Source organism: Diabrotica virgifera, chromosome 2, assembly GCF_917563875.1.
Source record: "Diabrotica virgifera virgifera chromosome 2, PGI_DIABVI_V3a".
Classification (NCBI taxonomy): Eukaryota; Metazoa; Arthropoda; class Insecta; order Coleoptera; family Chrysomelidae; genus Diabrotica; species Diabrotica virgifera.
Window position 1 is genome coordinate 82,879,598 of NC_065444.1, and position 13,950 is coordinate 82,893,547.

At 31.7% G+C, this 13,950-nt stretch overlaps 1 protein-coding gene across 1 annotated transcript; it reads left to right on the forward strand.

Annotated features, from left to right (window-relative positions):
• Positions 1–12,103: 12,103 nt before the first annotated feature.
• LOC126880739 (uncharacterized) lies at positions 12,104–13,852 on the forward strand. The gene has a single exon (XM_050644786.1). It carries the CDS (start codon positions 12,104–12,106, stop codon positions 13,850–13,852), a length of 1,749 nt encoding a protein of 582 aa, XP_050500743.1.
• Positions 13,853–13,950: the final 98 nt, after the last annotated feature.

Here is a 13,950-nt window from a genome sequence, read left to right on the forward strand (position 1 = left end):
GGAGGAGTTAAACTGAGTAGATAAACTAAATATTATGCTCAAAAAATTTAACGTTTTGATGGGGACAAAGGAAAGGTTTCCTAAAAAGCACCAATTTATAAAAATTGTATAGTCTTTAAAACTAGAAGATAACGCGAACATTATAGCATAACAGAGGAATATACAGTATGGCAAAGCCAAATGGAATAAATGCATTATTTCGTAAGCCGATGGCTTTAAGAAAAAATCTAGAAATAGGCCGATTTTTATTTTTAAATTATGACTTTTTGGCATATATATCATACTAGTGACGTCATCATTCCCGGCGTGATGACGTATATTATGAGTCGTGTGCCAGCTCATTTAAAAGGTTATTCACATCTCTATTTAGTTACATAAACATCAATATAATTATCTATATAGGGGGTCCAATTATTAATTGACACAAAATCCAGAATGTGTGTAATTATTTTAATTTAAAATTCATTCAAAATTCAAGCTGCCACCCACCTGCGTCTTGGCAGTTTGAACATTTGATTTATGCGAAAAGCAATATTTAATTTGTGAAATAAATATTTTCTAAAAGCAGTAAAATGAATTTTAAATTAAATAAATTACACACATTCTGGATATTGTGTCAATTAATTTAATCAAAAAAAAATATTTAGACACCCTGTATAAATAATTATACATATTGATGTTTATATAACTGAATCGATATGTGAATAACCTTTTAAATGACCTGGCACACGACCCTATATGTCATCACGCCGAGATGGATGACGTCACCAGTGTAATATATAATATGCCAAAAAATCATAATAGTCCAGGACGGATCTGTTTTGAGATGGACGTTGAGAGGTGACTCAAATTTTTTTGCAGAAATTGCTTGAAAATCGCTCAAATAATAATATTTAAGTTATCCTCCCACTCAAAATGGTCCGAAACATTGTTTAAATAATCAAAATGTCAAAATATGAAAGGAAAAATTCGATTTTTTTATTGGTTTTTTTAAATATAACTTTAAAACTATTCATTTCTGAGAAAAGTTGTACTGACATAAAAGTTGCGTAATTAAATTTTCTACAATATAGAATTGGTTGCAAATTTAGAAAATAGTTACCCCTGTTGCAAAATAGCAATAATTGCGAAAATAAAACATACAAAAACAAGTATTCGCATTTTACGTTTTTCAACCATTTATGCCACACCTAGGACCTTCATATTTTACCCAGAAAAACTTTGTGATATACTAAAGCAGCACTGTAAATTTCATTAAGATCGGTTTAATAGATTTTGCAAAATAAATTTTGCAATCAAGCTTTCGCAAAAAAAATTCATTTCTTTAAAATGTTGCAGGACTAAAAATAAAGCAGATAGCAAGTTGAATTTTTTTTTGCTTATAGAAGTGTACTGTACCTTTCCTTTGCAATTTTCAAAATTAAAATCGATTAATTACCACGGCGTCAAGAAATTTTTTAAATAAACATTAATTTTTGGTGCTACGCGCAGGACAGCGGTATAGAATGCACACAAGTTGGTTTCCACCAAAATTTCTTCCAATCTTTATCTAATATATTATTTTCTTACTCTATATTTTGTTGTATTTTAATATTTTAATTCCACAAAAATCAAACTATTTTTATTATTTTTTGTGAAATATTGTTTAAACAATTGCATATGTTTAAAAATAATAAACTTTTATTCTCTAATTTAAAATATATCAACAAAGAAAGTTTTTGCTAAAAAAAGTGTCATTTCAAAGGATAGAGTATGTGTTTTATTTTGCAATAAACAAATTTATTTATTTATATCGAAATATAATAAAAATTAAAATGTATCAATCATTATCAAAGGTCATTGGAATGCCCAATCAGAGCAAACTATCCGCTGTCCTGCGCGTAGCACCAATAATTAATGTTTATTTAAAAAAATTCCTGACGCCGTGATAGTTAATCGATTTTAGTTTTGCAAATTGCAAATGAAAGGTACAGTACACTTCTATAAGCAAAAAAATTTTTTGCCATCTGCTTTATTTTCAGTCCTGTAACATTTTGAAAAAATGAATTTTTTTTGCGAAAGCTAGATTGCAAAATTTATTTTGCAAAATCTATTTAACCAATCTTAACTAAATTTACAGTATTGTTTTACTGTATCATAATGTTTCTATGAATGAAATATGAAGGTCCTAAGTGTAGTATAAATGGTTGAAAAACGTAAAATGCGAATACTTGTTTTTGTATGGTTTTTTCGCAATAATTGCTATTTTGCGACAAGGGAGACTATTTTTAAAATTTTTAACCAATTCTATATTATTGAAAATTTAATTACGCAACTTTCATGTCAGCACAAAGTTTCTCGAAAATGAATACTTTTAAAGTTATAATCAAAAAACGAAGAAAAAAATCGAAATTTTCCTTCATTTTTTGATATTTTGATTATTTAAACAATGTTCTGGACCTTTTTGAGAGGGAGGATAACTCAAATATTGTTTTTTTTTATTTTTTTTTTTTATTTAAAACACAAAACCACATCAACCGCGCAGGGTTATTAGTGGATATGACAATACAAAGTATTACATTAAATATATAATACAATTTAATTTAATATTATACAATTTGATGTCTTTTAAATATGTTAACACTGATGAAACTTTTTTGGTGAGGATTGTCTTGAGGTCATCGTCTGTGATTCTATGGGATCTTCTTTCTTTTTGAAATTGAGGACACTCTTAATGTGATTGGCTTAGCTTCTAGGTCTGTTCTTACAAGGATGGCTACTCCGCCACTTGCCTGTTGTGCTATTCTATTTTTTGGAAAACATTGGTAGTTTTGAAGATTAATATTGTATTGCTTAAAATGGGTAAGATCTTAGGGCATGTTTCGTTTATTAGAAGTTTTAATTGTTCTAAATGGGTGTAGAACCCATTGATATTCCACTGTAATATATAGGGGTTAGATTAGACATTTTCGAGTTCTGACTGAGAATGTGTTTCATCGGTCTCTTCTGTGGAAGAGAAATTATTGGGGCTTAGTTTCTTTCTTAATCGAGTTATATTATTTTTTAATTTTGAATTGTGGGTATAAGCGTGAACAAAATTAAGGATCTGAATTAATTCGGCTGTTTCGTTCGAATAGTTTTTTGAGGTTATTTCGGGATGTTTTGCGTTTAATGTGTTTTCGAGAAAGTCACATATTTCGTCGAAGTTAAGGACAAATGGTGGTGATCTGTTTGCGATTTTGTCTTTAATTGTCTCTAGGGAAAGTAAAAGTTCATCTCGAGAATTTCTTTTAGACGTTTTTGTTTTTTTCTTTGATTTCCTTGTTACTGGAGAAGTGAAGATATGAGAATCGGTCTGTGTGGTATTTTCGTTGATTTCTGGAGACGATGAGATGAGCCTTTTTGGATGTTTTGTGACGTTTGGAATAATTTTAGGTTGTGTTATTTCTAATGGAGTAAGATTGCTGATCTTGTTGGAAGTTGATGATGTTGTTATTTTTAAAGTGTTTGTTTCATTTGTATTATTTGTAGGTCTTGACATGTCGTCAGTTTCTATAGTAGATTCTAATTGGTTATTAGAGACCTGTACGTCTGGGATCTGATCTAATATATTTTGGGAAGATGCTGGGTGATCGTTAGAGGTGGATATTAAGGCTTTGTCAGAAGGTTTTTGTTCTGTTTGGTTATAAGGTAGATTTGTTATATATTGTGTGTTTTGGGAGGTTTCTGGAAGATCTTTAGAAGTGGTTGGATTAGAATTGGTTGGGTCAGGATTTGTTGTATTAGAAGTGGGTGGATTAGAATTGGTTGAGTCAAGATTGGTTGTATTAGAAGTGGTTGCATTAGAAGTGATTGCATTAGCATTGTCAGGACATTCTGTTTCCTGGTGACCAATAGTCTTGCATTTTGAACAGTTGAATCCTTCTATAGAAAGGTATAGTCTGTAAGTGGTATTATCATGAGAGATCATGAAAGAATCGGGAATGGACATATTTTCTAAAGGTGTGATAAATGTTTGCCTTCTAAAACTCAAGACATGGCTGTATTCGCTTTCAGGCATTCCTACCCTAAGAAAAGTCATTTTAGAGACGGCGCTTATACCCATTTTACGTAGTTCTTGTTCAATTAACGTGGTTGGAACAGAAGGACCAGCGTTTGATATTATCAGTCTTTGAGCTGGAGTGATAAGTCTTCTTATTTCTACTTGAGTTTCTTTTATATTGACGTATTTGTGGGAATGCAGCAATGAATCAACCATATTTTTAGAAGAGAGATATATACATCTTCTATTATTGGCTATTCTGGAAGCGAAAGATACGTTACGTGGACCAACTATTGAACCGACGGCTATGATGTACTCTTGAACTTTGGTTCCTTCAATACTAGAAAGAACTATGGCTTCGTCTTTTGTTGGTTGTTTAAACGTGTTAACAACACTGGAATATGAGATGTGAGATGTAGTTTGTGTAGTGTTCATGGTGTTATTCGAAGTCATGTTTGATTAATTTTGGAGACGTTGCAAGGCCGGCCCTGTCGCCGGTTCAAAAACCGGTGTGGATCTTGGCCCTAAACTGGTCCTATTTATATTTCTTGGATATTTCATAGGTTATATTATTATTAATATAAATATAATAGATGTGGTTTTTGGTACTCACGTCAGGTTTGCGGGGTTTACATGGTGTTTCCACTATAACAATGTGGAGGAACTAACAAAATAATTTTAAACTGTGTTTTTATCATTTAAAAACTGATAAATATCGCAGCGGTTTACAACGTGATGTATATTATCATTGTCAGGACCGTACTCCTCAAATATTGTTATTTGAGTTATTTTCAAGCAATTTCTGCAAAAAAATTTAAGTCACCTCTCAACGTCCAAATGTACTAATATTTTTACAGATGCGCCCTGGTATATAATTTAAAAATAAAAATCGACCTGCTTCGGGACTTTTTTGCCTTTGCCACACTGTACGTAATACTTTATGCTAAAATCATAATAAAAATGCAGTAGAAATAAACAAACCAAGACACGTTGAATGATAAGAGGAGCAATCCCGAATCATGATTTACAATGTATAAATTTTGTATACCATGATTTGGGATTTACAAAGTATAATATAGAATGTAAATCGTGATTTAGGAGTGCTTCTTGTAACATTCAAGTATCAATTCAAGTGGTTTGTTTATTTCTAGTGTATTTTTATGGTGATTTTACTATATAGTGGTTTTACCTGTTAATTTTAGGACTTAAAAAGTTTCAAAAGAGTTTTTATTTCAAATTTTTAAAATAATAAACATTTTATATCCAAACCAAGTCAATGTAAAATTACATAAAGCTTTAAATTATTTTAAACCAATACATTTTTTTCAATTTGGCGAAAAATTTAATTATGAAATATAGTAAATATTTCGTGTAAATTTGAATGCATGGAAGTATGGTATATGGCTTAACACCCCATGTGGGGTTTCGCCTCTTTCGCTTTTTAAATCCATTTGTCCACTAATATGTCTCCATTTCTTCTGGTCCATTGCCTTCTCTTTCCATTTTTTAATTCCTGCCCTGCTTACGTCATCTACTTCAGTTCACCATTTCGATCTGGATCGACCACGTCTCCTTTTTACTTCTGGTTTCCATAATAGCATAACTGATACTACTAATTCTGGTCTTTGTCTCCATATATGACCGAGCCATTTGATTCTTTGTTTTTTTATATTCTTTACTATATTTTCTCCAGTTAATTCTTCTAAAATTTCTATATTCGTTCTCCTTCTATACTCTTGTTCTTCGATTCTCACTGGACCCAGTATTGATCTTATTATCTTTCGTTCATTTATCCTTAATTTCTCATCTCCTTTTTTTGTCATAGTCATCCTTGCTGCTGCATACATTATTATTGGTCTTATTATTCGGTATGTTCTGCCCATCATCGATGTAAACCTTGACCGCGCTCGCGACCTACACCGCGCTCATCCACGTATCTTCGGCATGTTTTTACCCTTAGATATTTATTTCATATAATAATTAAATTCACTATCAAATGTCATTTATATTTTTATTATTATTTTATTTTATTTATATTTTATTAATACCTAATTTAAAATTTAGTTTGACATTGACAGATCTGTCAAACTCAAACGTAAATAACGCATGATTTGCTGATACAAATACAAACATAATAATTATTATTTGACTATAACATAATTTGTTTAAACAATATAATTCCTTTATTTAATTTCAAGAATAATATTTTAATATAACGTACCTATGTAATTTGTTTAAATTTCCTATATAAGTTTAAGTAACGTAGGTACCTATTCCGCGAAGGGTAACCGCAAGGTGGCGTCACGATTTTTGAGGTACGCCCAATAGGATTTTACAGCCGCCAAAATTCAATACCGAATGATAAGAAGTATTCACTTCAAAGAAAATTGTACTATGTAAGTCGCATTTGCAACAATTTTTTTTTTCGAAAAATTGAAAATGGTGGCAAAATTGAGCAAAAAATCTTGGTAAGCTTTTTCTCATGAGCATTTTTCAGTGCGTCACAGTTTTTCGATTTCTTTCTAACGCATTAAATTGTATATGACAGAAAAAAAGGCACGTCGGTGATTACTTTGGTAATTATTCTAGTTCGGTGATTATTCCAGTTGTCAATAAATGGCGCTATAATAGAAAAAAATTTATTTACTAATTATATAATATATCTAGGAATATAATCTGTACAATTTATAAGACTATACAAATCAAAGAGAATACAATTTTATAAATGCAATAAAGAAAATTGATTTGTTTTTATGCCCAATTGCAAATAAAATTTGACAACTGTCAGATTTAACTAAATTAACATATCACTAAAATGTATATTATCACGGACTTACCTTTTTTTTTTATCATTTGTGACGCACTGAATAATCCTCATGAAAAGAACCATATGCTTCTTTTCATGATCATGTTTCAGTGCGTCACAAATAATAGACAAAAAGGTAAGTCCGTGACAATATACATTTTAGTGACATGGCATTTCAGTTAAATCTGACAGTTGTCACATTTTATTTGCAATTTGGTTTAAAAACAAATCAATTGTGTTTATTGCATTTATAAAATGGTATTTTCTTTGATTTGTATAGTCTTATAAATTGCACAGATTATATTCGTAGTTATATAATTCGTAATAATTTTTTTTCGATTATAGCGCCATCTATTAACAACTAGAATAAATTTTATAAATGTCACCGATGAAATGTAATCACCGACGTGCGTTTTTTTCTGTCACATACAATTTAATGCGTTAGAATGAAATCGAAAAACTGTGACGCACTGAAAGATGCTCATGAGAAAAAGCATACTCCTCTAAAATCAAGATGGCGGCTAACGCAACGGAGGAATTCATTCGCGATTTTGAATTTCCTTTAGTATTGAGCCCTAAAGATTCGAAGAATAAACTTCTAGGCAGTCCAGCGTGCAAGGTTAGGCCTGTTTTTCATCTAACCCGACTGGATTAGCTATAGTTATCTACAAATCTACAAAAGTATGTAGATCCGAGAATTACACTCATTTTAATGGATTATAAAACGTGAGTTGGATTAACCAAGTAGTCGTACTTAAATAGTTTCCATACAATCATAAATTCAAGCTAAATCATGTATTCTATTGTAAACTATTGAAAGCTTTACGACCAATAAATAATAAAATCGTTCCCATTGGCAATTTATCCCGGCGATTTTATTTCCTCCAGTAAATACTTAAAACAAAAAGCGCTCGAGACCAAAATTGTTGGCTTTTCTCTCGTTTCGGTCATTTTCTTTTCTTCTTTTTTGGCCTTTGGGAACTGCGCCCATTTAGCCAGCAACACTTCTTAAATTTCAGTCATTAAAACCATAAAAAAAATAGTTGGTACCAGTGCTCTACCTGCTCTATAACAGCGATGTGCCATCATTAGAACCTAACACAATTGCGACATTTTCAGACAACTCATGCATTTTAGCAGTCAAAAAAACCATGAGGGAGGAAGCAACAACCATGTTACAAAATTCTGTTGAACAAATTAACATCTGGGTCAGGCATTGGCGTATAAAATCGAATGAAACAAAATCTGTTCATGTCAATTTTATTAACATAAGAGAACAACTCCAGTCAATATAAATCAGAATCAAATACCTTATGTAAATAAGCAAAATATTTGGGTATGATATTAGGTTCAAATATACTCTGGAAAGCGCATATTAAAAAAGGGAGAATTAGAAATTCAAGTTCAGAAGGATGTACTGACTGACGGGAAAAAAATCCGCTCTGTCTATTTACAAAAAATTGTGATTGTATAAGCAAGTTCTTAAACCTATATAAACATATAGGATAAAGCCATGAGGCCGTACAAAAGAAAGTAACCTCCAAACTATACAACGATATCAGAATAAAGTGTTAAGGAGCATGATCAACGCTCTCTGGTACTTCAGAAACTGTGATTTTCATCGAGACCTCCAGATGGATACGGTTAGCCAGACAATAAGTATGTTTGTCAAGAATCATGCAAAAAGTCTTTCCAACGATGTGAATGTCGACTCCATCAAACTCCTAGATAATGCTAATCGTATAATAAGACTTAAAAGAACTAAGCCGTTCGAGTTAGTGCAATAAGTTAAATAATATGTGAAAAAGCAGAGCAAAGTGCAGCTAAAGTATACACATCAGTTAGTAGTGTTATTATGTTTTAGATTCTAAGGGTTATTGGTGAATAGGACATTGGATAAGTCTCCTGTAGTATTAAATTATGATAGAGCTGACTTGCTTATTTATCGTAGTAATGACCAGATAGAAATAATCATAAGATTCATGATGCAGTTTTACTCAATAAAAATAAAATTATGAAATGTTTGAAAATACATACATAACCTTAGGGTAAGAACAGAACAAGTGGGTCGCGGTGGAGGTGGAGGTTGAGGTCGCGGTCGATGTCGATATCCATGTAAAGCAAACACATTGTAGTGAATGGAAGAGAACAGAGCAGATAAATCGCGGTGGAGGTTTAGCGCGATGGCATCCAGGAGGTTTACATCGATGCTTTTGAAAATAAAATGAGTTTATTTTACATGGATGTCTACTGCGTGGCCTAAAAGAATGCTTCCCTGTGATTGGTCTGTTCGAAGCCAAGTTGTCACTACCTGCGCTATCTGAGTTGATACTTTTTTATATAATACCTTTTTTGTATTCAGTTTATTTTTAAATTTTTAAAGTAACTAAATTCAGTAAGTTTTTGAAATATGAAGGGGTATCAGATTATTTACAGCTGACATTTGATCACTATCATCACTTGACTGACACAACATCGCAAAAGCACAGTCTTATTGTCATTCAAATTTCATTAAACTACTTTACTTGATAGTGGTTCTAGCTCAACTGACAGCGCAGGTGACCTCCTTGCTATGTGCTGTCGAAATCGACCGTGACTTAACTAGTAGCATCCACCGCGACCTACACCTCCACCTCGACCTACTTGTTCTGTTATTACTCTAATAAATCAAGGTTCTAAAATCTTCCAACCGAAACGTCAAAATGCAATCGAAACGTCAAACATTAGTTAATTTAAATGTAATTTTTTTACACCAATAATTATTGTATTATTTTGTTTTCAATTTTATCAATCAAAGGCAGAATAAAAATTAAATTAAATTTTTTTTAAATAACGCGGGCACATAAATTTGATACACCCTGTATATTGATCTGTAAATATTTATTAGAATTTAGTTTGGATGTAAGTGGATTTCTTTTTTAATGAGTTTTCCGATGAACCATTAAAGACTTTTGTGAATAATTAAAGTGAAAAGGACGATGTATTTAGGTTTAAAATGGAAAAAGATTGTTTACTACGGAAACTATAGAATCCACAGCTAGATGTAATTATCATTTTCGAGAAAAGTGGTTTTAATAGAAAGTTTGGAATTTTAATATCTGTTTCAACACGAGTAAATGTTGTATAGGGTTCTCCGAAAGTAATTAGGATGGTCGGAATAATTTTGAAAATGACTGTTTTGTTTGTCGAATGGAAAAGTCGATGTTTCGGATTCTTGGCAATGTGGAAGGGGAAAAGTAGTTGGAATGATTGAGAGAGTTTGAAAAAGAAGTCATTATGTTTTTGGCATCGCTGAAGAGCAGTTCGACGTTTTCGTGGATAGATAGTTAGCATGTACCAGTGGTTGTTTGATAGTGGAGAATAGTGTTGAAAAGTGGAACGAGAGACAGATCAAATTGAGACGAAATACCTCTTTGATTCTGTATTATTGTGAGAAGGAGAGCAGAGAATTTTTGGAGTTTTGAATCGAGTACGTGTCAAAAGAGGCCCGGCTTGTTGGAGAATTGGTGCTGGTATGCTGATAGTTTTGAAGCTGGAGAACGGAGAGGGCTTTGATGAGTAGCCTTTAACATAGTCAACGAGGGAGAGCTGTTTTTGGGTCACGAGAAGACATCAGAGTGAGTGAAGAAAAAGGTCAGTCAACTTATGTGAAAGATATTTTTATGTTCGGAAACTAAAATTTTGAGTAAAAGGCATATGAATTAAAATTCCAATATTTCTAAAAGTAAATAGGAAGTATAGCTAATCTTGCGAATACATAATTTGGTTTTGTTTATTTTGTTGTACCAAAGTAATCGGGAACAAACCGATAAATATTTTTAACTAGAATAAATTTAAATGGTAGAAATTTTATTCGGACATCTGTGTCCACAGGTTTTAGATTTGATAGATTTTAGAGTATCGATTTTGATAAATAAAAGACAATTCTGTATTTTTATTTTATATTTGGCTTTATTTCTTTTCCCTATTTTATCCCGATTAGGATCAACTAAGAGATACTGAACCCACGAGAGAAGATAAGTATAACGTAAGATAATTTAGACATTTTCTTAATATTATAAAAAGGCACCCTGAGATTTTTTTATGTATTTTTATGTATGATTTGCGACAATTAAATAAATAATCAAATAAATAATAATTAATATAAAATTAATAAGAAGCAGATCATAACAATATATAAAACCCATACAAACGTAAACGTAAACTAGAGATTAAATGCAGCACTGGGCTCCATGAACTGCGCATGTGTCCCGTTATGACAGCTTTGCTTTTGGCGGGCAGATAAAATTTAAAATATCATATTTCGTATTCCTTGGGCGTTTCTATAACTTTTTAAATTATTGAAATTTTAAATTAACAAAATGTCTGTAGTTTGCGTAACATGTGAAAAGGTATTTAGTAAGCAATCTAATTTAAACAAACATCATTTGAAGGTACATAATGTGAAATTGGAACAATTAATCTCTTATGATGGTAGTGCATATGGGTTTAAGTGTTGGGAGTGCAACTCTTCATTTAAAAAGTGTAATCAGTTAATTAACCATCTCCGGCAAAGTCATCTGCATGAGATCAATGAAGAAACACTGATATTATCGTCAAGAGAAGGTTTGTTAATATTGATAAAAAGTATGTTAAAATAATGTAACACTAAAAAACGCAAATTTTAGAATTCATGTTATGGAAACATAATATTGAAGTCAAAGAGAAAACTAATTACATCTCTCCTCGAGGAAAAAAAATATTGGCCTGTGGAAAAGAAATCGAATATTTTATTTGTAATAGGAGTGGTAAGTTCTTTATAAAATTTTATTTTTTTTCTGTCCACTCGGGTGGAATATCAGGCATAAGTATGTTTAATATTGTCTGGTTATAATGCATATTCAATAGCTATCACAAAAAAGAATACTTACTATATCTATTTACAGAGATATTGTTAAATAATTTATAGTAGCTCTTAAAAAATATAAGTAAGTACCCATATATTTTAGGAAAATCTAGAACAAAAGAGTACACATCTCTAAAAAGAAGTGTAAAAAAGCAGGGAAGGGCGAAACTAAATTACTCGTGTATCAGTCAAATGACACTGACAAAAGGTCAAGGAAATTACATTATGACTCGTATTGTAAATCATTATGGGCATGATAAAGACTTAGAACATCTACGACTTTGTACTGCTGATAAACAAGAAATTGCAGCAAAATTGATTAACGGTGTTTCCACAACAAGGTAGGACACAATATTTAAAATCTGACGTATGTAAGTAGGTAATCTTAAAAATGATTTTTAGAATACTTGATGACAGCAGAAAAAATATTTCTCGTGATATCAAGAGATGCGATCTTTTATCGAGACAGGATGTGGATAATATAAAAAGAAGTTACAATTTAAATATCAATGAAGGAGTGAAGCACAAACAGGATGCTGTTAGTGTTGATTTGTGGGTGGAGGAGTGCAAGGGATTAGCCAATAATCCTGTTTTGTACTATAAACAGCAAGGACAGCTTTCCAGTCAGTTTACAGAGAGTGATTTTATACTAATAATAATGAACGATGTACAAGCCTCTCTTCTTATGAAATTTGGAGCAAATGTCATAGCCGTTGACAGTACCCATGGACTCAATAACTATGACTTTGAAATGACTACTGTCATGGTTATTGACGAATTTAACGAAGGTTTCCCTGTAGCCTTTATGTTCAGCAACAAAAAGGACACACATGTACATAAGTTATTTTTTCAAGCAATTAAGCAAAGAGTTGGTGTAATTAAGTGTAAAAGTTTTATGTCTGATATTACATGTGTGTTTTATAATGCATGGTCTGAGGTTATGGGTGATGCACAGCATCAGTTATATTGTTCATGGCACATTGATAGAGCTTGGCAGAGTAACTTATCAAAAATCATAGGAAAAGAAAAAAAGGAATGGGTTTATAAGACACTAAAACTTCTACAGGAACATGTTGAAGTTTCCACATTTCCCAATAAATTGCAAATTATTCTTCAGCAGTTAGCAAATGATGAAGATACAAAACGTTTTGGAGAATATTTTGCAAAATACTATTCTAGTTATTGTGAAAAGTGGGCATATTGTTACCGACAGAATTGTGGTATAAATACAAATATGCGTTTGGAAAGTATGCATAAAGTCATTAAATATTTTTATTTAGATGGTAAGCGGGTTCGAAGAATGGATAAAGGACTGCATGCTACATTGAAGTATGTACGTGACAAAATTGTGGGTAGGCTAATTAAGCTTACCAAGGGTAAGCATAATATTAATAATCATGAGACAATACAACGCCATAGAATAGCAATAAGCTCAACTTTTAATATGATTTTAGAAAGTCCGGGAATGTGGAACCTTGAACATAATGCAAAACAGTATACAGTGAAAGAACATTGTGACGTATCAAAGTGTTGTAATTTCACTTGTACCTTTTGCAATATTTGTATTCATCAATATACTTGCAGTGGTCCAGATAACTTTATAAAAAAATCAATTTGCAAACATATACATTTTGTTGCTATCAACAAAACAAATTCTAGAACGGTTGAATGTGACTCAGTAATAGAGAAGTGTGAGGAATCTGTAAACACGTGTGTAAATTTTTTAAGCAGTTGTAATCCTACTATAGATGAAACCAAAGAAAAAATCATGAAAAAGCTATCAAGTTTGCAAGCAAAACTTCACAATACAGATGTCCATGCAATACAACCTAATATTCTGTCTCAAATTTTACATCACTTAAATACCGCCGAAAACTTAATGGACATATCACAATCAACTGTTTTAGATAATAATTTTAGGGATACAAATGATATTTCAATTAATAAGAACATAGAGCCACAAAAAAGATTTTTCTCTACTCAGAACAAACGACGATATGATAGGACTCTTAAAAATCCTACTATTGATGAATGTACAGAAATATCACGTTTCTTAGAAGGCGATTCAACTATCATATCAAAAAAGGCAAATGAGGATCACAGATATGCGTCATCATCATCATCATTCAATCTTCCCTAATCCACTGCTCGACATAGATCTCGTCCATAATTTTCTATTTGTTTCGATCTTGAGCCCTTGCATCCAATTCCTATGACAACGTTTCAGATCATCAGTCC

Bases quoted from the DNA above. Each gene is read 5' to 3' on its own strand.
- LOC126880739 (XM_050644786.1), top strand. From the start codon at position 12,104: ATGATTTTTAGAATACTTGATGACAGCAGAAAAAATATTTCTCGTGAT.